The following is a 23,519-nucleotide window of genomic DNA, read 5'->3' on the forward strand; positions in this document are numbered from 1 at the left end:
TTTTTTTTTTCCTTCCTTCGCTTGCCCCTGTCGGGATCCGATCCGCCCAGTCCCCCCTTTGCCTTGCCTTGCCTTAGGGCTGTGTGCCGCGAGAACGAGCAGCAACGCGCGCGAGAGAGAAACAGAGATTGTTACTATCTATGTACTATGTCTACCGCACATATGTAGCTAGCTGGTAGGCCAACAGCATGTGTACGTTAGGTACTTTCCGCCGGCACGGCAGCACCACCACGGCACCACCGCAGCACGCACGCGCGCAATCAAGCTAGCAGCATCGGCTTCTTCCTGTCCGCTGTGTCATGTCAATATGTCCCAGTAGTTGTACTGTACCGCCCTGCCATCTGCCATCTGCCATGCCATGTACTGCCATGTCCCAGCAACAGCGGCAACAGCAGCAGCAGCAAGTACCTAGTCTAGTCACCGCGCAAGCAAGCAGCACAAGCTCCCCTCCCTCCCCACGCACACCTATGTAAGACGTACCATAGCATCCATAGGTATGTAACCCCACTAGCACCACCGCCCCAGCAATCCTGTACCGCCAGCCCCGAGCCAGCCAGCCAGCCATTCTCCGCTCCTGCTCAGCTTGCCTCGCGCTCTCGTCTCACCCGCGTGTGCCTACCCGCTCCTCCGCCTCCAATGCCCTTCCCGCACGCCCTGTTTGCAGCAGCGACAGCGTGTGAAGCTCGAGCTCCCACGCTCCGTCCGTTAATTGCAATGGAAGTTACCTCGCTCCGCGCCCTCCATCCACGGTCCACCTACCTACCTAGCCGCGCCGCACCGCAGCGGGTCCCGACAGATGCCAGAGCCAGACGACAGAGCCGCCTGATATAGATGTAGACGACACGGCACGACACGGCACGGCACGGCACATCGCGGCACGGCTCGACACTCCGGCCGTTGAGGTGGCGCGCCTTAATGTCCGCACAAAAGAAACTGACGGGAGCGGAAAAAACAACAATGACGACGACGACGGTGAGGACGATGACAGATAGACGACGACGACGCAAAACATACGATGCGGGACGGGACGGCTCGGCGCGCCCGCGCGTACGTAGCGTGCTGGTGCCTCTGCCTTCATTCTTCTTTTCTTCTTCCTTCCTTCCCTCAACCCTACCTAGGCGTAACTAGGTAGCTAGGTCGTAGGCAAAGCAGCCCCGCCCCGACGTCGATCCGGGGGTGGGGAAAAGCGAGCGCCTCGACCGCCATGAGTCCCTTCCTCCCTCTTGCCTTCAACCTCCATCCACGCCGCCACGCCGGTCCCGCCACGCCACGCCACGCCCCCGTGTGTGTTTGTGTGTATATGTGTGCAGCGGAGCACAATGGCCGTTTTTTCGCGCCGCTGAGCACGCGCACGCGCACGCTCAGCCCAGCCCATCCCGTCCCGTTAAACCCGTCCCGTCCCAGCTCATGTCCACGCCCAGGCAAACACCAGGCATCCGCCACGAGCAACCAGCCCATCCACTGCAGTACCACAGTAGCACATTCTCCCCCCCTTACTTCCTCTCTCGTTCTCACTACCCTTCCCTCCCTACGCAAGAATAGTGCCGTATCCACATGCCCACAAGCCCACTAGCCCACCCACCCTTCACCCTTCACCCGCCCACTGGCTGGCTCACTTGCTCGCTAGCTCGCCCACCAAACCTGTCAACCGCCTCGCGTGCTCAATCTGATACCAGGCACGTTGCACCGCAGCTGCTAGCGAGGCGCTTACGGCGAGGGCGAGGGCTGTGCACGCGCGTGAGCGCGGGTGCGGGTGCGGGTGCAAGTATGTAAGTAAGGGCGGATGGATGGGTTGGGCGGGTTGGTTGTTTGCGTGTGTGTGGTTGCTTGGTTGTGCGTCTCATGCTCGTGCTCATGCTCGTGCTCATGCTCGCGCTCATGCTCATGCCTCACGCTCATGCGCTATATGTACCGTACCGTACCGTACCATACGTCCGCGGTAGCAGGCAGGCAGGCAGGCAGGCAGGCAGGCAGCAGCAACAGTGCTATGGGCTATGGGAGCGACTACCTACCTACCTACGGCACGGCGCCTTCTAGCGCTCGCTGCTGCTGGGAATTCTGTGCTGTCCTGTGATGTGCTGTGCTGCCAAAAGCCGCTGCGTTTATTGTTTAGGTATTGTTGTTTGTGTCTACCACTGAAGCAAAAAAAGAAAGCAAAAAAGGGAAGAAGAGGCCAGAAGCCGCCGCCTGGGTGTGTCTAGGTACCTAGGGTTCTTTCTCTCGACTCCCTTCTGGGCTGCCCCTCTGGCTGCGCAAACGAGTCCGACGGCCAGAACCTGCGCTGCCGCGCGGCGAGCCAATGCCGTGCACAGCAGCAGCAGCTAGCTATGTACGAAGTACTAGCAGCGCGGCGCCGGCCGCAGCGCTGAAAGCCACGCCTTCGGCCGCGTCCGCGCCTGCACCGCCCCCACCCCGCCAGTCTACTCTACTCTAGTACTCCTCCCACTACCGCCGCTGCCACAGCCAGCAGCAGCACTACAACTTCTACTACAGCGGCGCCAACCCTCCACGCCCACTAGCTAGCAGGGCAACCCCCGATCATGCAAACCCGCGCGCCGCGATCGCCTGCGCCATGACCGAGGCGAACCGGCCAGCCATGTCCTGCGGGTCCTGCTTGGCCGTCTCAATGCCTGTCAGGATCTTCTTGATGCCGACACCAATGTCGGCGCTGCCCGTCGTCGCCGCAATCTCGTCCAGCGCCGTGTGCACCTGCTCCGGCCCCGCAAACGCCCCCGACTCTTGCAGAATGTGCGCCAGCTCGTCCTGCTTGTTGACGTTGGGCACGGCGATCTCGGCGTCGAACCGGTGGAAGAGGTCCAGTTGCTGCAGCACCGACCGCTCGGTCGTCGTGGCCAGGATGAGCAGCCGCCGGTTCTAAATGGGGTGAAGCGGTTGTGTTAGTCTCTGTTTTCGTTCGTTTTCGTGCTAGGAGCTACATATACGAGGGATTCACTGCTTACCTTTGGTGGCTGCTTCGAGAGCAGCACTTTCAGCGCAACGAGAACCGTGTTGCTGAACCGCGGGCCAATCGGCACCCAGTCCACCAGCAGCTCGATGTTGTCAATGACAAGCACGTTCAGGGGACTCTTGTAAGCGTCCCGGAAGATCTTATCCAGCTGCTGCACCTTCTGCATCTCGCTGAAACCGACCATGTTCTCGGGGCTGATGAGCTTAATAAATGGGAACTCGGACTTGAGCGCCAGCTCCGCAGCGAGCGCCGTCTTTCCACTTCCCGGCGGGCCGTGCAGCGCAACCGACAACAAGGGTGACCCGCCGTTGCGCACCTGGTTGATGAACAGCTGGCCCTCGTTGAGGATCGACCGGACAATCTTCGAGTAGTGGATGATGCCGCCCATGATGCACTTCTGAAGCTCTTCCTCCGCAACACCAAAGGCCGGTTGCACCTCGTCCAGGGCGTGGAGGAAATCCTCGCGGTTGACCTTCATATTGACCACGTCGTCGGAAATGGAAGCCATCGTGCCGACCTTGATGTGCCTGCTAAAAGCAAACGACGACGCCGCCTTGACGAGACCGTTGATCTCCGCACCAGAAAAGTTCTTGGTCAATCTTGCGAGCTCGGCCAGGTCTACATCGTCGGCCATGACGTTGTTGTCCCGCATCTTCGTCGTGTGAATCTTTAAAATCTGCGTACGACCATACTCGTCCGGCAGAGAGATCTCCATGTGAACTTCCAGACGGCCGGGACGGAGAAGCGCATCATCAATCATGTCCATACGGTTGGTCATACCGATGAGCAGGATGTTGTTCAGCTGATCCACACCGTCCAGTTTCGACAGCAGCTGGTTGACAACACTGTCACCGACACCAGTTCCGCCGCCGGCGCCACTTCCTCTCTGCTTGCATACAGCATCCAATTCATCGAAGATGATAATGTGGAGGTCACTCTCGTCGCCCTTCTCTTTGTATTCTTTCTCGGCATCCGCAAAGAGCTTACGAATGTTCTCTTCAGATTGACCGACAAACTTGTTCAACACTTCAGGACCGTTGATAACCTTCGGCTCCCTGGCGTTCAACATCTTACCGATTTGTCTCGCAATAAGCGTCTTACCGGTACCCGGAGGGCCATACAAAAGCATACCCCTAACATGCTGGATACCAAGCTTCTCCACAAGACCAGGAGGGAAGATACGGGAAGCAAAAGCTCTCCGGAAGATGGCGCTGAATTCAGTGTCCAAACCACCGATACCCATATCCTCAAATTTGAAGCCGGGCTGCACGATGGAGTTCGCTGCCGGTCTCCGGGTCGAAGCCTTAAGCTTGATCTCAGTCCGGGCGTCTTTGTAGAAGTCGACCGATGCTTGACGAGTGAGGATACCACGAGCGCGAGGGTCGGCCACCGTTGGCGCGTTCGGATCAGACTTTTCCATCGACATATCCGCAAGTTTAACAGCCTTGATCGTCAATCGGAGAGGAATGTTCTTGTGGTCCATAAGAAGTTGCTGCCCCGGGGCAAGGACCTGGTTCTCAAAGTTCTACCAGCAATTGATTAGCATCGCCCATGAAAGACAGAATTTCGCACATACCCTGATAAAAAGCTGCGCGAGCTCATCTTGATCATATGGAGCCTCCGTGATCTTCCTGCCGGCAAAGCCGACCTCCGCATCAATCGATGCCAAGTATGCCCCTCCACCCTGACCAAAGTGGTCATACTGTGAAGTCACCACAACGTCGTGCGGACCAAGACTGACTCCGGCCCAAGTACGCTGCGCGTCAGTGAGACCAATCTCACCAGGCCTGCAGGCCTCGGTTGGCCTTGCGGAGAGGACGAATTCGTTGTTGATCATTAGGTAAATATCCAGACCATCGCGGGAGGGAGGGAAGTCGGCGGGAGAAACGGCAACACTTAGATCTGTCAGTAATTGTAATATAACGGTCTTCAAATGCACCTACACGTTACCAAAAGCGTATGCGTTGCCTCCAGGGCTCTTCACGGGCCTCAACTGCATCTGGCGTCCTCCACCGCCGCCCGGCGCCGCGCCAGGAGGTGGTCGTCTCGCAGGCATTGTCTGCGAGTAGCCGTGTGGAGGAGCACCGTATTCCGGCTGGCCTGGCGGGGCACCGTAGCCGGGACGGCCGTATCCTTCTCTTTGTGGTGCGCGCGGCGAGCCGTCGGGCCTGCCACCCAGGGAGGCAGGGAGGTTGCTACGGTTGAACATGGTAGCTAGTCGCCGGAAATCGAGTTCGGTCCTAAGGCAGTTTTTATAGATGGATCTGTTGCCACGTTTCCTGGAGCTGAGGCAGCAGGGTAAGAGCGGTTCGGATTGGTGCGCAGGCTGCTGCTATGTAGGAAGAGGGCTGCGGCTGCCTGGCTGGTTGTCGGGTCGCGAAGCTGCCGAGTGACACTCGCTGTTTTCTAGGCTTCTTGTCAGGAGAACTGAGGGTGAGAGGGGAGGTGTTGTTGGGACTCTATGCCAATACGGGGTGCCCGATGCCGACTTCTGGCGTCACAGGTCCGGCAAGGTCCGAGCTCGGGCCCCGCCTCATTGGCTCCAACGTTGCGGCTCTCGGACTCCTTCAGGGTCCTTTTGGAGCTAAATTCCTTTTGTTATTCCTCAATCTGTCGTTCCGATTTCCAGTCGGCGTGTCCTCGCTATACAAACTTGAAGTTCGTCTCTATGTTTGAAGTTCGAGAGGCTTGGTGGGGCAATAATGGAATACCTAGCACACTGGAATTCATGAAACCTTTGTGCCTCGGAGACTTCCATGGGACGATGCATTGAGGTCACAGTGAAATGACAATTCATCCAAGCCCTTATGGCCCCGAACCGTATGAAGATGTCTATATTCAGTCATAGGGGTCGAGTGACTTTTAATACTTCCGGTCTCCCGCATACAAAGCTATATAGCTTGATTGGTCAACTCCACATGCTCGCGACCTAGATATCTCAGTCAGATCGACTCCTGTCAACTGCCTTGCCGTCTCACCCAGTTTCGACCCTGGCAAGTGAGCAAGCAGACCAAAGTTACATGGAACGGCAGGTCGGAGGACGGAAAACGGTCCGTTAGGCAGGCGGACAGGGCCCCCGGCTAAACCCCGGGAGTGCCTGTCGCGACTTCCCAAATTTTTGGCAGCGGCTGCCGTGACCAGCGACTCTCACGCTTCCCGCGCGCCGCTCTGCCCTGGGCCCTCGACCGCAATTATGTCCCAAGGCATGAACATCGCCGAGCCCGTCTCGTCGACCATTTCCGGCGTCGAGTTCGGTTTCCTCACCCCAGAGGAAATTAGAGCTCTTTCCGTCAAGAGAATCAACAACCCGACCACCTTCGATACCCTCCTGCACCCTACGCCTGGTGGTCTCTACGACTCTGCGCTCGGCGCCTTCCTCGACAATGCGTAGGTTTGCGCCGGATCCTCGTACATTGAGCCTGCTAACACGCGCGCAGCTGCTCGACATGCAACCTCAACGCCTTCAACTGCCCTGGTCACTGCGGCCACATCGAACTGCCCGTTCCCGTATACCACCCTACTTTTATGGACCAATTGCTTCGCCTTATCCGCGCGCAGTGCATGTACTGCCACCACCTTAAGATGTCCAAGGTGCAGGTCAACCGATTCGTCTGCAAGCTTCGCCTGGTCAGGTACGGTTTGCTGAAGGAGGCACAAGACTTGGAAGACATTGAAGTTCCCAAGAGCTCGAAGACTGCCTCCAAGGAGGAGGGCGAGGATGTGGACTCGGATGCTGGTAGTGACGCGGAGAAGGACGACGTGATTGCCAAGCGCGAGGCATTCGTGAAACGCGCCATCAAGGCTGCCGGCGGCCGCAAGAAGTCGGAATGGTCCACGGAGAAAACCGAGGCGGTTGCCGAGGAGCGGAGATACATAATCAAGGAGTTTTTGACAGACATCAACAAGGGTAAGAAGTGCCAGAAGTGTGGCGGTATCAGCCCAACTTTCCGGAAGGATCGCTATGTCAAGATTTTCAAGAAGGGTTTGAATGCCAAGGACAAGGCCATCATGATCCAGCAGGGCAAGAAGGTGGAGAACCCTATTGTGGAGGAGATGTCCAGGCGAAGGGCAGCTGAGCGTGCGAGCCAGAAAGGCAAGTCGGACCGCATGGAGATCGACGAGGGTGTTGCGGATCTGGAGGCCGCGATAGGAGGTGAGCGCTCCGATGACGAGTCGCTTGACCCGGATGAGGAGATTGCGGACGGTACTGCGGTGGCAGCCGAGGCGGCCATGGCCCAGACCAAGAAGGCCAAGAAAGATTCTGATGGCCAGACGTACATGAGCGCTGCCGAGGTGCTTACGAGTTTGGAGTGGCTGTTCGAGAAGGAACAGGAGATCTTCAGCCACGTCTACGGTCCACGGACGCGCTCCAAGCAGGGTGGAAAAGTCAGCGCCAGCATGTTCTTCATCAAGACGTTGATCGTTCCTCCCAACAAGTACCGACCCGAAGCGAAGACCGGGGCGGATGAGATTGCTGAGGCCCAGCGCAACACTCTGTACAAGAACATCTTGAGTGCCTGCGATGTCGTGAACCAGATTGTCCAGGAGATCAAGGGTGTCGCAACGAATGACCGGAGACTGAGGACCTACGATGACCTCCAGACCGCATGGGTGGCTTTGCAAGATGGCGTCAACTCGCTCATCGACCGTGATAGAAATCCTGTTCAGGGCGCCGCAGGGAAGAAGAACGAGGACGGTATCAAGCAGAAGCTCGAGAAGAAGGAGGGTCTGTTCCGTAAAAACATGATGGGTAAGCGTGTCAACTTTGCTGCTCGTTCAGTTATTTCTCCGGATCCCAATATCGAGACGAACGAGATTGGTGTCCCGCCTGTCTTCGCCATGAAGCTCACCTACCCTGAACCGGTCACCAACCACAACTTCTACGAGTTGAAAGAGGCTGTTCTGAACGGCCCGAACAAGTGGCCCGGTGCGGCGGCGATTGAAAACGAGAATGGCCAGGTCATAAACCTCAACCTGAAGAACTACGAGGAACGGCAGGCGCTGGCAAACCAGTTGCTTGCTCCTTCGAACACTAGCGTCAACGGCGCGAGGAACAAGAAGGTCCATCGCCATCTCAACAACGGTGACGTTGTCATCATGAACAGACAGCCGACACTGCACAAGCCGTCTATGATGGCTCACCGCGCCAGAGTTCTGCCGGGCGAGAAGACCATTCGTATGCACTACGCCAACTGTAACACCTACAACGCCGACTTCGATGGTGACGAGATGAACATGCACTTCCCGCAGAACGAGGTTGCCCGTGCAGAGGCGGCGACCATCGCCGATACCGACCACCAGTACCTTTCCGCCACTGCGGGTGCACCTCTTCGTGGTCTTATTCAAGATCACATCTCCATGGGTGTCTCCCTCACGAACAAGGATACATTCTTCACCCGTGAAGACTACCACCAGCTGTTGTATGCTTGCTTGAGGCCGGAAGACAACCACACGACCTCGGGCAGGCTTCTTACCGTTCCTCCCGCGTTTTTGAAACCAAGGCCACTATGGACGGGAAAGCAGCTCATCACGTCAGTGCTGAAGAACATCAAGCCGGAAGGACATGGCGGTCTAACCTTGTCCTCAAAGTCACAGACTGCGGCAGACAGGTGGGGCAAGGGCTCCGAGGAACAAAACGTCATCTTCCAGAACGGCGAGCTTCTTTGCGGTATTATGGACAAGAAGCAAATCGGACCTGCCAGCGGTGGTTTTGTCAATGCTGTTTACGAGGCCTACGGTCACACCGTTGCTGGACGTTTGCTGAGTGCGTTGGGTCGACTCCTCACCAAGTTGCTGCACATGCGGGCCTTCTCTTGTGGTGTGGAAGATCTGGTCCTTACTCCGGAGGGTGAGGAGCTTAGGAAGGAGAAGCTAAAGGGTGCCGAGACTGTTGGTCTCGAGGTCGCCTCTAAGTACGTTTCTCTGAACAACCAGAAGATCGACTCCAGCAATCCTGAGCTGCTCAAGCGTCTGGAGGCTGTCCTTCGTGATGACGCAAAGCAGCACGGTCTGGATCAACTCCAAAACCAGCGGACTGCCCAACTCTCTTCCGGCGTTACTACTGCCTGTCTTCCGGACGGTCTCATCAAGCCATTCCCCAAGAACCAGATGCAGGCCATGACTGGTTCCGGTGCCAAGGGTTCGCAGGTCAACGCCAACCTCATTTCCTGCAACTTGGGTCAGCAAGTCCTGGAAGGTCGGCGTGTGCCGACCATGGTTAGCGGAAAGACGCTGCCTTGCTTCAAGCCTTTCGAGTCCAGTGTTAGGGCAGGTGGTTACATTGTCGACCGTTTCTTGACTGGTATCCGTCCTCAGGAGTACTACTTCCACGCCATGGCTGGTCGTGAAGGTCTGATTGATACCGCTGTCAAGACTTCGCGTTCCGGTTACCTGCAACGTTGTCTGATCAAGGGCATGGAGGGTCTCCGGGTCGAGTATGACACCTCCGTCCGTGACTCTGATGGCAGTATCGTTCAGTTCCTGTACGGTGAAGATGGCTTGGACCCGACCAAAGAGAAGTATCTCAACGACTTCAAGTTCACGGCCGAAAACTTCACCTCTATCTTCAACTCGCTTGGCATCAAGGGCCAGTTTACCAAGCTCATGAGCGATGAGGCGACTGAGTGGAACAAATCTGCTGTCAAGAAGTACAAGAAGACCGGCGATCTGGGCTGCATGGATCCTGCTATCTCGAAGTTCACTCCTGGCAGATTTGCTGGCAGCACTTCAGAGAACTTCTACGCCGCTAGGAAGAAGGTAAGTCATGCTAATATTTACGAATCAAGTATTATGCTGACATAGTTTAACAGTACACCGATGATAACCCGGACAAGCTTATCAAGGATAAGAAGCAAGGTATCGACGGTCTTGCGCGCAAGACGTTCGACGCCGCTCTTGACGCCAAGTACCTCAAGTCCATCGTCGAGCCTGGTGAGGCCGTCGGTGTCGTTGCCGGCCAGTCTGTCGGTGAACCTTCCACCCAGATGACGCTGAACACTTTCCATTTGGCTGGTCACTCGGCGAAGAACGTCACGCTTGGTATCCCTCGTCTGCGTGAAATTGTCATGACCGCCAGCGCGCACATCTCGACGCCCTCTATGCTTCTCTTCCTCAACCCTGAGATCTCGAAGGCGGACGGTGAACGCTTTGCCAAGGGTATCAGCAGGCTCTCCCTTGCTGAGATTGTTGACAAGGCGACCGTCACTGAGACACTGGGACGGGGCGTTGCCTATGCTAACGCCAAGACTTACAAGGTCCGTCTTGATTTCTTCCCCGCCGAGGAGTACTGCCAGGAGTACGCCATCACGGTCAACGATGTCCTCCGCTCCATCGAGATCAAGCTCCTTCGCTTGTTGCAGAAGAGCATCCGGGCAGAGCTCAAGAAGAAGGGCGACGAGAAGTCTCTCAAGGCTGCTGCCAAGTCCGATGCCATCCCTGACATTGGAACCGCCGTCCGCACAGTCGAACCGCAGCCGTCGCGGGCTGAGGGCGAGAAGGAGGGTGGCAATGATGATGATGACGATGATGACGACGATGATGATGGCGATGCTACCAACACCAAGCAGAAGGCCAACCGCTCCGAAAACGCCTCCTACGAGAAGCCAGACGATGAGGAGGAGGCCATTGCCGCGCAGGGCCGCGCCCGCGATACCACTCCGGACCCTATGTTGGAGGACGAGGCTTACGGCGGCAGCCCCAGCACGTCTGAAGACGATGATTCTGATGCGGAAGAGGCGGCGGTCAGGAAGAACAAGTCGGCAGCCGAGCGCGAGCAGCGCATCAAGGAGAAGCTGCAGGACGTTGTGTCGTTCAAGTTCGACGACAAGGCGGGCAGCTGGTGCGAGTTTGCGTTCGAGTACGACGCCAACACCGCCAAGCTGCTGATGCTGCACCTGGTGGAGACTGCGTGTCGCGAAGCCGTCATCCAGGCCATCCCCGGTCTGTCGGGCTGTCTGGCGACGACGGAGAAGGTGGGCAAGGAAGAGGTGCCCGTGGTCATGACCGAGGGTATCAACCTGCTGGCGATGCGCGACTACCAGGACGTCATCAACCCGAACAGGATCTTCACCAACGATATTGCGGCGATGCTGCGCCTGTACGGCGTGGAGGCGTGCCGAGCCAACATTGTACGCGAGATGGCGGCCGTCTTCGGCGGTCACGGCATCAGCGTCGACAACCGGCACTTGAACCTGATTGCGGACACGATGACGCGCGGGGGCGGCTACACGGCGTTCAACCGGATGGGGCTCAAGAGCAATGTCAGCCCGTTTATGAAGATGAGCTTCGAGACGACGGTGGGCTTCCTCAAGGACGCGGTGCTCGAGGAGGATTCGGACTCGTTGGAGAACCCGTCGGCGCGGATTGTGGTGGGCAAGATGAGCAAGGTGGGTACGGGGGCGTTTGATGTGCTGATGCCGGTTGCGTGAGGGGGTGAGTGAGTAAGTGAGTGAGTGGGGTGGTGGAGAGAGAGGGGGCCGAAAGTGGAAAAAGTGATTTGGGTAATTGAGAAATGTGTGTTGTAGAATGCGGCGCTATCGGTGTTGGGGGCTGGGTGGAGTGTAGGTTGACGCGGGTACCTAAGAAGACGACGAAATGGTTTATTGATAGTAGTTTGTTTGTTTTCAGTTCAATGGGAGCGCGGTTGCATTTGCTTGCACTGGTTGATTGAGTTGAGTTGAGTTGAGTTGAATTCATTTACCCTGACCCATCGCCCTAAGCGATATGCAGGCTAAACTGGTTGATTGATTGATTGGTTGGTTGGTTGATTCCAGGCTGCTGTCTTTGTATCACCATCACCAATGGTGTCCGTCACTGATTACTGTATCTTGCGAAAGTAAGCCCAACAAAAAATGGACAACTGCCTACAACTCCAACGCAGAAAGAGAAGAATATATTTCTAGTATAAGGCTCCTTATCATATTAATGCCCCACGACATTCAGCCTTGTGTCTTTTAAAGCACATAATAAACGCAGTGTTTCTATTTATTTAGACATTCTCTATTGACGTTCTAGACAAGTACCGATCATAAAAATAAGAATCTATATCAAATCTCAACTTACCAGATTCTTTCCCGATTGCGATTTGCTCCAATCACGATAGTCCGCGGCAATAGATACACGGACCACTGAGTATTTAGATTTGTGGATTAAGAGCGGGGAATTATACTGGATCCGCTCACCCCGTGCTCAATACAAGTGCATTCATTATCGCGCTTTAAATGGAAGTAGATTACTAAACGACTGGCACCTGCACTGCCATTAACGTCACGGCCTAAAACACCGCAGTATCAGATATCAGGAGGCTGAGGCATTTATGGAGTGGATGGAGGGTATGCGTGTGGGAGTAGATAGCCGCCAGGCGGTAAAGGCTTTGAGAGATCGGAAACATGTTGATACTGGAAAGGAAAGAGAATGTCTGAAGCGGGCAGCAATGAAATGCAACGAGTCAAACGAAAGATGGGCAGTATCAGGACGAATTTTGAGAAGGTGTTGAGTGAATTTTTCTTTTGTACATGTACATGCAAAAAGTAGGAGAGATAAGCAGTCCAATCAGCACTGCGGCCATTAATGCGTGGCAGACAAGGAAAGCATCTGGATTTTTGCTTTTTCCAATGTTATTCCCGTCCCGCCGCGTGCGTGGCAGCCACATGGACCCAAAGGGCCGGCTGGTTCACGCCGGACACCAAGCCGAGAAGTACGAAGGAGCAACAACCGCGAACCATTGACGTTCGAGAAGGCTCAGAGGCAGACGCGAAGGGGAGTTCCAGGCTGCCACTGACCTCAAGCGCAAGCCCGATCGGCCAAAAGGCGCTAGGAAATTGGCGGGCGGGGCGGAAACTGGGGTAAAGAGAGGATGCGGGGTTGTGGCCGGCGAGCTGCCAACCACAGAGCCGCAAGCCCTTTAAGCCCGGCTCGGCCGCGGCTGAACGCTGCCCATTGTTTGCCGACGTCAGCTTTAGTTAAACATGCACGACTGCTCCCGCATGCGCTAGACATCACACATCCCCGGCGCCGCGACGAGCTCGCCTTCCCATCATCCATCATGGCGCCGCCGCACCCGCAGGATGAAGTCTACGCCGAGTCCATGAGCGATCCGTCGGCCTTCTGGGCGCGCCAGGCCGCCGCGATTCACTGGCACAAGCCGCCCACATCCACTTTTGTGCGCTCGACGAAGCGGCTGGACAACGGCGTCGTCCACCCGCACTGGACCTGGTTCCCCGGCGGCGAGATCTCGACGACCTACAACTGCATTGATCGGCATGTGCTCGCTGGCCGCGGAGATGCCGTCGCCATCTTCTACGACTCGCCCGTCACGGGCGCCAAGGAACGCATCACATATGCACAACTGCTGCAGGAGGTGGAAGTGCTAGCGGGCGTCCTACGGGAAGAGGGCGTGAAGAAGGGCGACGTAGTGCTCATTTACAGTGAGTCAGTCCCTTCTGTGCCCTGTTTGCGCGTCAACAAGTTTCTGCCTAAATGCACCCAATTTGTCACGACCGTTTGTTGATGGCTGATGTTAGTGCCGATGATTCCGGCGGCCCTGTTCGCCATGTTGGCCGCGGCCAGACTAGGCGCAATCCACGCCGTTGTGTTCGGAGGCTTCTCTTCGCCGTCCCTCGCCCAACGCATCGAAGCATCCGAGCCGAAAGCGGTCTTGACGGCTTCGTGTGGCGTCGAGGGCACAAAGGGTCCGCTAGACTACCGGCCCCTCGTCGAGGGTGCGGTGCAAAAGAGTAGCTTCAAGCCTCCGAAGATCATTGTATGGCAGCGCGAGCAGCTGAGATGGGATCCCATCATTAAGGAAAAGGGGGAACGTAATTGGCAGAGGCTTGTAAAGAGCGCTAGGAATAGGGGCATCAAAGCAGAAGCGGTACCAGTCAAGTCAAATGACGGGCTTTACATAATCTACACAAGCGGTGAGTCTTCCGAGCAATCCCCCAAGCTCTCCGAGACGACACCAGAACAAAAGTCGAGAAAGTTCCAAATTCCCAGTCCACGCACTCGGTGCTGTTAGCTTGGCTACCGAGTGTGTGGAAAATATGGAGAGCTAATGAACTCTTGAACTATTATAGGAACGACGGGTCTTCCTAAAGGCGTGCTTCGGGAAGCGGGTGGCCATGCCGTTGGTCTCAACTTCTCGATAAATTATATGTTTGGTCTGCACGGCCCAGGCGATGTGATGTTCAGTGGATCGGATATTGGCTGGGTCGTCGGTCACTCATATATTGTCTATGCTCCCCTGCTGGCGGGAGCATCAACAGTGCTTTTTGAAGGCAAGCCCGTCGGAACGCCCAATGCGGGCACGTTCTGGCGGATCGTCGAAGAGTACCAGGTCACGACCATGTTCATGGCCCCCACGGCGTTGCGTGCCATCCGGAGAGAGGACGGAGACCACGGCCACTTTGAGAAGGTCGGGCAACGAGGCGGTCTCAAGAGCTTGACGGGGCTGTTTTTGGCAGGAGAACGAAGCGAGCCGAGCATTGTGATGATGTACCAGCGGCTGCTGTCGAGGCACTGCGCACCCAACGCCGTCGTCATCGATAACTGGTGGAGCTCAGAGACGGGCTCGCCAATTTCGGGGCTGGCGTTGAATGCAGCAGCTGGCAAGCAGGCAAGCGCAGGCGAGCAGAGGCAGACGAAGCCACTGCCGATCAAGGCCGGGGCGGCGGGAAAGGCGCAGCCCGGGTTCGATGTGAAGATAGTCGACGATGACGGAATGGCCGTCGAGCACGGCATCATGGGGAACATAGTGCTGGGCATTCCTCTGGCACCTACCGGGCTAACGACGCTATGGAAGGACGAGCAGCGCTTCTACAAAGGGTATATGCTTAGGTTTAACGGGCGGTGGATCGACACGGGTGACGCGGGCATGATTGACGACGAAGGATACGTGCATGTGATGTCGCGGGCCGACGACATCATCAACGTCGCAGCACACCGTTTCAGCACCGGTACGTGGGATTTGCGAGACAGAGTTTCATCTGGCGGCTGACGCTGGCTGGCACAGGCGCGATCGAGCAGGCGATCACATCACACGGCGAGGTCGCCGAGGCGTGCGTGGTTGGGCTGCCGGACGCGGTCAAGGGCCATGTGCCGTTCGCGTTTGTGACGCTGTCGACGCACCCGCACCCGGGCGCGGCCAGGCCTGCAGCGCGGCTGTTCAGGGAGGTGCAGGGCTCGGTTCGGGCAGCGATCGGGCCAGTTGCCAGTCTCGGCGGGATGATCCAAGGCAAGGGCATGATCCCCAAGACGCGGAGCGGCAAGACGCTGCGGCGCGTGCTGCGCGAGTTGGTGGAGGAGGAGGTGGTGAGGAAGAGCGGCGGCGGGGTGGAACGGGCTATGGAAGCGGACGAGGCTGACGCGGTCGCGACGGCGAGGGCCAAGATCAGGGAGTACTTTTCAGCGCAGGATGTGCAGCACGCGAAGCTGTAAGAGAGAATACGTACTTAACGACGAGCAATTTCCGGGGCGGCAGCCTTTAATAGCATGAGTGCATGCACCCCGCTGGCTCTCGAACCGGCTCGACGGGCGTCGGGCCGCGGGGGTGCGGGCGTCGCAGGCGTCCCGGCTTTTGATTAAGGTGCTTCCCACGCCGCGCCTCTGGGGAATCTTCATTTCGCCGGTCGAGGCGTTCAATGAATGTCAAACGGCGCACGGAGGCTGGCCAGAGCTGATCTCCCGTGCCTGCTCGGCTCTTGCGCGAGTCCCGACCTCCCTCATCCTCCTTTCGAAAATTCTCCTCGCCCGCCCTGGCCAGTGCGACGAGCAATGCAATTACTCCACCCGCTCCAACAAGACCCTGCCTGAGCACCCTTCACGTGTCGCCGCGATCCTCTCCTAAATCTAAGAGAGAAAGACTCAACGTCGCACCTCTCCACGCCACCCCGACTCACCTTCGTTTCACCCTAGCCACGACTCCCTTCTCTCTCTCTCTCTACCTTACTCTCTCTCACTCTCACACACACACACTCTCTCTCTTTACCCACCTCACCACCCCCAACCAACCAACCACATCTCTTCCCGACGACTCCCTCCCACACCTTTTCACCATGGCGGGCAAGATGACTCTCTACAAACTGGTGGTGCTGGGCGACGGTGGCGTGGGAAAAACCGCCTTGACCATCCAGGTACGCTCGTCCCGCCCGCTCTCTCTCTCTCTCCCCTCTCGCTCCTCGTGCTAACGCCCCCCGCCTCAGCTCTGCCTCAACCACTTCGTCGAGACGTATGATCCCACCATCGAGGACTCGTACCGCAAGCAAGTGCAAATCGACGGCCAATCGTGCATGCTGGAAGTCCTCGACACCGCCGGCCAGGAGGAGTACACGGCGCTGCGGGACCAATGGATAAGAGACGGCGAAGGTTTCGTTCTGGTCTACAGCATCTCCTCGCGCTCGTCCTTTGCCCGCATACAAAAGTTCCACCACCAGATCCAGCGCGTCAAGGAATCCGCCTTTTCCGGTTCGCCCACCTATCCCGGATCGCCGCTTAGCGCAACCTCGGGCGCGGGCTCATCCGGCCCCTCTCCTGTCATGTTGGTGGGCAACAAGTGCGACCGTGTGACGGAACGCGAGGTCTCCACCCAGGAGGGCAGCGCACTGGCCCGCGAACTGGGCTGCGACTTTGTCGAGGCGTCGGCCAAGAACTGCGTCAACGTGGAAAAGGCTTTCTACGATGTCGTCCGCCAGCTCAGGCGCCAAAGGCAGCAAACCGGCCGGAACTCCAAGAGCTCCGACCCAAGGGGAGGCAAGAGCGGTAAGGCACCGGTCGGCGGTGCCCCGGGAGGCGGCCGCAAGAACGACAAGGGAGGCAAAGGAGGAAAGGAGCACAAGCCTAAGTGCGTCATCCTGTAAAAGGCCAACCGCTGGATCCTCTGCCTTCTCGCGAATCGCCGAGGGTCTCCGCCTGCGATACCACTTCGCTGCAGCGCACGCCGGGCCTGAGACACTCCACCGCTCCGCGGGTCTCAAGCCCTTCGCGTCCGCCAACGCCATCTTCGCAGACCCGTGAACGTGGGTGCCAGTCTACGAAGAGCACGCCAGGTCAATCGCGGCACCCACCAGCCACGCCCCGCGCCCGCTTCGCGCGGGGCTGGCTAAATCTGATGCTTTCGAGCCCAGAGAAATCGAGATCACGTTCCTTGTTTGGGAGACGCCGAGTCACCAGATACGTTCCTTTCTTGTTCAGCGAATCCGCCGCGAATATTAGGCGGACAACCGTCCGACAATACACGCAGACACACACACACACACACACACACATGCACACATAAACACTGCTCAACGAGGCGTTCACAGAGGCAATCTGTGAGCAGAGACACGCGAGCACGCTGCTTGCAACCGGCCAGATTCATCGAGCTTCTCAGTCTCTCCTACCGGAAAGAGGCTTGCATAGGGCACGGCGTTTGGGAGTATGAGGGCGACAATGTTACGGCACGAGCCGCGGAGGTGGCACTCTTGGGACCTATTTTTTTCCTTTCCTTTATATCTATTTTTCTTCGAACATTGGGGCGTCGCATGCTGGGATGTGCATTGCAGCAATGGTGTTGTCTCTGCCTGTCGAATTTTTCCTTTCCTTTTCTCTTTTTCCTTTCCTTTGATTTCCTCCGAATCTCTGTCGAAAAAGTGCTGTGTTTTTTCTTTTTCCTCGCAAAATGTCCTGCCAATCTTCGTCCTTTTTCTTGTTTCTCACATATTTCCCGTCATGTTTCTCTTTTGTTGTTCAGACCGACGATAACAGTCTAGAATCAGCCTGAATGAGATTCCCGCAGGCACATAGCTTATTATTTTTTCCTCTTCTTGTTTGTCTAGCATAATGAGAGATTATCCATGCATCTGTTCTTCCGTCCGTTTGTCTATCCAATTCGTCCACACAACCTGCATTCCCCAACCCCGCAGCAACGCACCCCAGACGCACGCAAGGCGGAAAAGGCAAAAGAGAGGGACTTCGCGCACGGCACTTGGTGCCAGCACCGCACACCAGCGGGCCCTCAGCATGCCATCGCGTCCCGCGCGCTCCCGCGCCCACACGGCCAGAGCTCGACAGCATCAACCACGACGCCGCCGCCACCGCCACCGCTGCCGCCGGCGCCCAACCCTCGATCCAGCCAAACTACCACCAACAAACCAACCACCCCATCGACGAATGCACCGAAGCGTCCGCCCAACTGAGGCGCTCGGCCGAGCTTCCGTGCCCAGACCCAGGCCCCCCACAGCACAGAAGCACGGCCTTGGGCATCGGATCGGGCGCCAACACGGCCTTGGGCTTGGGCTCTAGCTTGCAGCTCGCAGCTCGCAGCTTCCAGCCCCGCTAGCTTTGAGCACGAGCACACGATAGCTCCAACCTCGATTTCTATCTATGGGACATGGGCGTTCTCAGGGTCGCGGGCGTGCGCATCGCACGCCTGAGAATTGCCACCACGATGCCCTGTTACGAGGGGAGGGGGGCAAGTAGGGTAGGTGCACGCACGTCCGGCTCGCTCGCACGCGCGCACGCTTGCGAGCGGCCCGGCGCGGGACGCCTGGGGCTTTGGCTGCCTGGCTGCCTGTCCTGTCTGGCCTCACCACCTCACTCTTAGCACTGAAGCGAGGGGGCCTTTCGAGGGCCGTGGGGGCAAGGCAAGGCAAGGCAAAGCAAACGTGCAGACTGCAGGCGGGCAAAGCGGGCGGGCAGGGCAGGCAGGGCGGGCAGGGCTTCGCCTTCCTTCGTTCGCACGGCCGCCCCGTCCGTCCCCGCGCCACGGTGCCGGGTCGTTCGCGTGTTTGCCCGCGTGGCCCCGCCCTGGTCGGTCAGGTCGGCCACGGCCGGCTTGCGGCGGCCGAGAGGGCTTGATTCAGACATCGTGCGCGTTCGCCTGTGTCGATGTTGCTCGCTTTGGGCCGTCGCCGCCGCTGCCCTTCGCCTGGGGCTGGGGCTGGGGCTGGGACTGGTGCTGGTGTCGACTGTTGGTTGGGGCGGCGGCAGGTCGCGGATTGCATTGGCGCGATTGGGCAGGTAAGTCTGAGGCATGGGCGTGGGCGTGGGGGCGGTGCGCTGCGCTGCGGCAGCGGGCGGACGGGGGGGCGGGGCGGCCGGGCGGGCGCGGGCTTGCTTGCAGCTTGTTTGGTGCAGGGCTGTGGACGGTGGGCACGGCTGGCCGCGGGTTTTAGTGATTAGTGATTAGAACCTATTGTTTTTCTTTTGTTGCTGCCTGCTGCTGATCTTGTCTCGGGGATTTTACTACCTGCCACGTAGGTACGTAGCAGGGTATCACGCGGTGGGTTTATTTATTTTATTTTATTCTATTTTATTTATGTTTTTGGTGGTAGGGGTACGTGTACAGCGTGTGTCCGTCTGTAGCTAAGCCGGGTGGGCGAGGCAGCTGGCAGCGACAGCGAGCGAGCGAGGGGGGAAACAGCCCCTTTGGGACGGACGCTGATGGCGATCTCCGGCTAGCTATGTACCTAGCTGGCTAGCCTTGCTTTCCTTTTCTTTTTTGGCCTTCCGGCGGACAGGTTAGTTACGGATTACGCTCTCGGAGACTGACGAGACTAGAGGCTGCAACGGTGGTATTTGGTATGGTTGTTTTCGTCGGCTTGGGCCTGCTGCTGTGGGCTTGTGGGCGGACGACGTTTTCCACACATACGCTGCACCCTAGGTACATAGGTACCCATCTGGGTCCCCCAATCCCCGACGGTCGCTGACGCGCTCCCGACGCTGTGGATGCCAGGATGCCCACGCGCAGTCGCCAGGTCGCCAGTCGCGCGCGAGGGCAGTTACTCCCCATCTCGTCAGCAACGGGCTGCTTCGTACGCATCACCTCCGCCTCGGTACCCAGGTGGGTTAAGGTACCTTGGGTACACGCACGCACGCACGCACGCACGCACGCGCGTATCCAGCTCCTCGGTCTCGCCGCAATCCCACATCCCACTCTATCAGCCCCCAACATCATATCACGCTCGCGATCACGATCATGATCACTGATCACTGCTCCCGCCCTCGCCCTCGCCCTCGGCATCTACACACGATAGCTAGGCATCGGCCTTAACCTGCGCCTTGGCTCGCGCGCCCGTCCGTCCGTCCGTCCGTCCGTCCGTCCTTCCCGCCCGCTGGGCGTGCGTGCGAGCGTCCCGCGCCGTGCCGCACCGCACCGCACCGCACCGCACCGCACCGCACTGGCGCTGACGGGTGTCCTATGCATGCATGCATGTGTGTATGTATGCATGTATGTAAGCTGACGCGCTGGCATGCCCGGGGTCCACGGTCTCCGCGGACGCAGTGGGCAGGAGCCTAGCTGGCTGTTGGTGTTGGTGTTGAGGTGTGAAGAGGGGGGACATCGGGGGCGGTACTCCGTCGACTTGCTGCTGATGGGCTGATGGGTGTACAATAGTAGTAGAGAGGGCGGTATTACTGAGCCGGCAGGGCTACCGTCTTCGTGCATACCTAGGAGTACATACATACCGGGCACTAACTACGACATTGTGCGCTGCCGGTGTGCGCTATAACTAGCACCTAGGTACAACATTGTACCGATTTAGCGCGGCCGCGCGTGTTGTTCGTATATGTATGTATGTATGCCCGGCAGCCGGGGATGCGGTTGCGGATCAGCAGCTACCTAGCCATTCAACGGCGGCGGCGGCGGCGGCGGCGGTGGTGGTGGTGGTGTTGCGATTGGCGCAGCCGTTGCCGCTCGAGTGGATCCAAGCTCCGCGCAGTCCTGCCCATCACTTGCGCAGAGTGAGTGGCCCATACGCGGCTCTTGCTATGGCTGTTGCTCGCTACGCCCTACTCGCTTTGTAGAGGAGCTGCGTGGTAGCAATAGGCAGGTAGACTGTGGGAGCGCTATTGGCGGGCCAAGCTCGGCCATCCATCCTTGGCTATGTAGAGTATAATATTGTACTTACTCCCGTAAGGACGGAGTAGGCATTAACTCCAACAGGCAAACGTTATTGTTCTGCTGCTTGCTGATTACTGACCGACCCCACCGCGCCTGGCCCTGCGACGCCTGCAAAACGGCGCGTGTCGCGGGGTGGGTACGTAGCGGCCACGGTCCAAGTCCAGCGAGGTCAGACTCAGACCCAGCCCCAGCGCAGTGCAGGTCGGCTCGCGCCGGCCGTCCGCAGCATGTAATTGGCGGGCGCATGTCCTGCCAGCCTATCGCGTTGCAGGACCCAGCTACTCCCTACTCCGTCTCCGTCCCTATACGGAGAGCTTACTCGCACTTTGACTTTGACGCGGCTATCGATATCAAACGGCAACGCTCATCGTCGATGCAATGTCATGCTAAAATCTAAGGTTAGGTGTTGCGTCCCGCGCTCCCCGCGCCCTCTCGCTGCGCGCGGAGCCGCTCCGCCCGCTGGCCTGCCTAGGTATTGTACGGAGTATAGGGATGGATGCGTTGCCCTCTCCGCCTGCTTCCTCTCGCAGCGCTGGCTGGCTGACTCGGGCATCTACCGCCCGCAGACCGGCCAACCAAGCCAACCAACCAGCCAACCAGCCAGCCAGCCACAGCGCGCGCAACCGCGCTGATGAAGCATCGCAGTATCAACGTCTTTCTAATTCTTCAAGCAAGGCCAAGGCAAGCATCACGCACCTGCCCGAGCGCTGAGACAGGACCTACACGCCCCCGTACGATACCCACGCAACCCACGCGACGCGGCATATCCCGCCGGCGTCCCACTTGCCGCCGTGCTCGTAGGGCCAGACTGGCGGGGCGCGAGTCACGTCCGTCCGCCTGTATGTATGTACAAATGTATGTACAATGTGTATGGCAATAGGAACAAGCACGGTGGCTCTCTGAGGTTTATGCCTATTGTATACGCTGATCTATTGTGAGTGTAGATGGAGATGGAGATGAAGATACAGAGTGCTGCGTAGCTATGTATTGTACATATACATAGTGGTAGCCTGGTAGGTAGGCAAGCTAGGCCGTAACCACTTACCCACGCGCCCACTTCCCGATCGGCGCGGCGCCGCGCCGCTTCTGTAGCGTAGTGTACAGGGGTCGGGGTCTGGGTCGAGGAAGAAGAAGAAGAAGAAGAAGGCCGCAAGGCCGCAGAGATTCATGACCACGCCCTCCCTCTACCAAAGCGAGAGAGAAAGAGAGTCAGCGCCAGAGTCAGAGCCAGCAAAAAAAAGAAAGAAAGCAAACGAGCAAGAACAGCCGAAGACGCCCGCTCGCTCGGGGCGCCGCGGGTGCGCGTACCCGGAGCCGTTAGGGCGGGCTGGCTTGATTTGCCCTAGTCATGGCCATGGATGGATGGAAGTAGTCAGGTAGGTATTGTACTAGGTAGGGACGCGATTCAGGACGCGTGCTACCGCTGGTGTTGGCGCGCGTAAGGCCGTGGCTCGTGGGTGCTGTATTATGCTGTATTGTAAGGGCGCCCCGAGGGAGGGGAAATTGGGCGGGTGCGTATTGCGTGTGGTTTGGCTGGTGTGGGGTGCATGAGGGCTGGGCTGGGCTCTGGGCTGGGCTGATGAGGGGGGGGGAGGGGGTGTCATAACTCGTAAGGCTGGCGGGTTGCGTGATGCGTGCGTGCGTGGGTTAGTGGTTGGGTTTCTTTTTTGGTGGATTGGATTGGATTGGGCTGGGTTGGGATGGGATGCATTGGATGGGCTTGTACGCTTGTACCCTATGCTGGCGGCGGTGGTGGTGGTGATGGTCTAGTCTGCAGGTCAGCCTGTCCATGGCCATGTCCACGTCCCCGTCCATCCAACTCCGTGCCAGCTCCGGGACTCGGGCGCGCGCACACACACGCACACGCAGAAAACGAGAGACTCAGACAGGCACGCGCACCGCACGCGCACACAGACAACTGGGGGGGCCGAAATCTCCGCGAGTGCGCGTGCAGACGTGATGCGCGCCCGGGTGCAATAAGTGATTAGTCGACGGATAATAGTAATACAATAATAATAAGTAAAAGGAAGATGAGGAGGGCATGAATGAGCGAGTAAAGCTAAACTAAAGCTAACTATGTATGTACAATGCTGCATTAGGTCGAGCCTCCTTTTTTGCTATTGGTGCTAGGTGTAATAGGCGCACCTACTCCGTACTCCACCATCGCATCGCATCGCATCCATGATCCATCGCACCGCACGCACACGCACATCTCGGCCAGGCCGGCCATCACTGTAAGGGACGACGGGTAGTGGGTCCCGCGCGCACGCACGCACGAAGGAAGATGAGAGCACACGCCGTGCCCGCCTCACTTCTTGATCGGCCGTACCGGCACGTGGCCGCCCGTCCGTGGGTTCGTCGTGATGGCGATGCGCGCGAGAGGCCTTGTTCATGCGCGCTAGGCCTCGCTTGCTGCTTTGGGTAATTGCATGGGTGGGGGGGTCGCTTCCATGGTTGCTCTGAGAGAAGGGATGCTCTCTGGCCCCGGCCTGTGTGCACAGGCAGTCGCCCTGCCCTGTTCCTTGTCCTTCTCCGTATTCCAGGTACCTAGCTGGATGCGATGCATGGTGTTGATTATGTGCCAGCACCGCACCCACCACCATCGCCCACGCTCCGATCGTCATCTACGGATATGGAGGATGCGCGCGCACACGCACACACGCACATACAACGGCGCTT

The 23,519-nt window shown here is 58.1% G+C and overlaps 8 protein-coding genes across 8 annotated transcripts in view; 5 read left to right on the forward strand and 3 right to left on the reverse strand.

The window, feature by feature from the left end:
- Nucleotides 1-402, forward strand: part of K452DRAFT_7947 (uncharacterized protein) — an 826-nt gene extending 424 nt beyond the window's left edge. The window contains exon 1 of the mRNA XM_033547153.1: nt 1-402. This exon is cut by the window's left edge and continues 424 nt beyond it. Coding sequence (XP_033403178.1) covers nt 1-168 — 168 coding nt within the window. The 3' untranslated portion in view covers nt 169-402.
- On the reverse strand, nt 217-785 carry K452DRAFT_7894 (uncharacterized protein). The gene has a single exon (XM_033547149.1). It carries the CDS (start codon nt 563-565, stop codon nt 266-268), a length of 300 nt encoding a protein of 99 aa, XP_033403179.1. The 5' UTR covers nt 566-785; the 3' UTR covers nt 217-265.
- Nucleotides 786-2,306: 1,521 nt separating this feature from the next.
- Nucleotides 2,307-5,040, reverse strand: K452DRAFT_7958 (uncharacterized protein). The gene is made up of 4 exons (XM_033547155.1): nt 4,919-5,040; nt 4,545-4,863; nt 2,961-4,493; nt 2,307-2,874 (listed from the first exon to the last, which is right to left on the reverse strand). Exons 2-4 carry the CDS (start codon nt 4,803-4,805, stop codon nt 2,539-2,541), a joined length of 2,130 nt encoding a protein of 709 aa, XP_033403180.1. The 5' UTR covers nt 4,806-4,863; nt 4,919-5,040; the 3' UTR covers nt 2,307-2,538.
- Nucleotides 5,041-6,135: 1,095 nt separating this feature from the next.
- On the forward strand, nt 6,136-11,698 carry K452DRAFT_314616 (uncharacterized protein). The gene is made up of 3 exons (XM_033543773.1): nt 6,136-6,355; nt 6,406-9,724; nt 9,778-11,698. Exons 1-3 carry the CDS (start codon nt 6,162-6,164, stop codon nt 11,392-11,394), a joined length of 5,130 nt encoding a protein of 1,709 aa, XP_033403181.1. The 5' UTR covers nt 6,136-6,161; the 3' UTR covers nt 11,395-11,698.
- Nucleotides 11,699-13,010: 1,312 nt separating this feature from the next.
- Nucleotides 13,011-15,400, forward strand: K452DRAFT_293884 (uncharacterized protein; the record flags this gene model as incomplete). Its single annotated transcript, XM_033541635.1, has 4 exons — nt 13,011-13,392; nt 13,489-13,959; nt 14,041-14,919; nt 14,976-15,400. The coding sequence occupies 4 exons, from the start codon at nt 13,011-13,013 to the stop codon at nt 15,398-15,400; spliced, it is 2,157 nt and encodes a 718-aa protein (XP_033403182.1).
- Nucleotides 15,401-16,017: 617 nt separating this feature from the next.
- Nucleotides 16,018-16,818, forward strand: K452DRAFT_323554 (uncharacterized protein; the record flags this gene model as incomplete). Its single annotated transcript, XM_033544647.1, has 2 exons — nt 16,018-16,095; nt 16,165-16,818. 2 exons carry the CDS (start codon nt 16,018-16,020, stop codon nt 16,816-16,818), a joined length of 732 nt encoding a protein of 243 aa, XP_033403183.1.
- Nucleotides 16,819-17,549: 731 nt separating this feature from the next.
- On the forward strand, nt 17,550-18,390 carry K452DRAFT_7973 (uncharacterized protein). The gene has a single exon (XM_033547158.1). The coding sequence runs from the start codon at nt 17,780-17,782 to the stop codon at nt 18,239-18,241; it is 462 nt and encodes a 153-aa protein (XP_033403184.1). The 5' UTR covers nt 17,550-17,779; the 3' UTR covers nt 18,242-18,390.
- K452DRAFT_8003 (uncharacterized protein) lies at nt 18,390-19,218 on the reverse strand. Its single transcript, XM_033547164.1, has one exon. The coding sequence runs from the start codon at nt 18,971-18,973 to the stop codon at nt 18,539-18,541; it is 435 nt and encodes a 144-aa protein (XP_033403185.1). The 5' UTR covers nt 18,974-19,218; the 3' UTR covers nt 18,390-18,538.
- Between the last annotated feature and the right edge of the window lie 4,301 nt (nt 19,219-23,519).

The sequence above is a fragment of the Aplosporella prunicola genome, assembly GCF_010093885.1.
Source record: "Aplosporella prunicola CBS 121167 unplaced genomic scaffold K452scaffold_1, whole genome shotgun sequence".
Lineage (NCBI taxonomy): Eukaryota > Fungi > Ascomycota > Dothideomycetes > Botryosphaeriales > Aplosporellaceae > Aplosporella > Aplosporella prunicola.

Excerpts from the sequence above, each read along its gene's own strand:
- K452DRAFT_314616 (XM_033543773.1), top strand. The coding sequence starts at position 6,162 with ATGTCCCAAGGCATGAACATCGCCGAGCCCGTCTCGTCGACCATTTCC. Across the intron at positions 6,356-6,405 it reads GGCGCCTTCCTCGACAATGC|CTGCTCGACATGCAACCTCA; the intron begins GTAGGTTTGCGC and ends ACACGCGCGCAG. Across the intron at positions 9,725-9,777 it reads TCTACGCCGCTAGGAAGAAG|TACACCGATGATAACCCGGA; the intron begins GTAAGTCATGCT and ends ATAGTTTAACAG.
- K452DRAFT_7894 (XM_033547149.1), bottom strand. The coding sequence starts at position 565 with ATGGCTGGCTGGCTGGCTCGGGGCTGGCGGTACAGGATTGCTGGGGCG.
- K452DRAFT_7958 (XM_033547155.1), bottom strand. The coding sequence starts at position 4,805 with ATGATCAACAACGAATTCGTCCTCTCCGCAAGGCCAACCGAGGCCTGC. Across the intron at positions 4,494-4,544 it reads TCGCGCAGCTTTTTATCAGG|AACTTTGAGAACCAGGTCCT; the intron begins GTATGTGCGAAA and ends AATTGCTGGTAG. Across the intron at positions 2,875-2,960 it reads TCTCGAAGCAGCCACCAAAG|AACCGGCGGCTGCTCATCCT; the intron begins GTAAGCAGTGAA and ends CACCCCATTTAG.
- K452DRAFT_8003 (XM_033547164.1), bottom strand. The coding sequence starts at position 18,973 with ATGCCTCAGACTTACCTGCCCAATCGCGCCAATGCAATCCGCGACCTG.
- K452DRAFT_7973 (XM_033547158.1), top strand. The coding sequence starts at position 17,780 with ATGAGAGATTATCCATGCATCTGTTCTTCCGTCCGTTTGTCTATCCAA.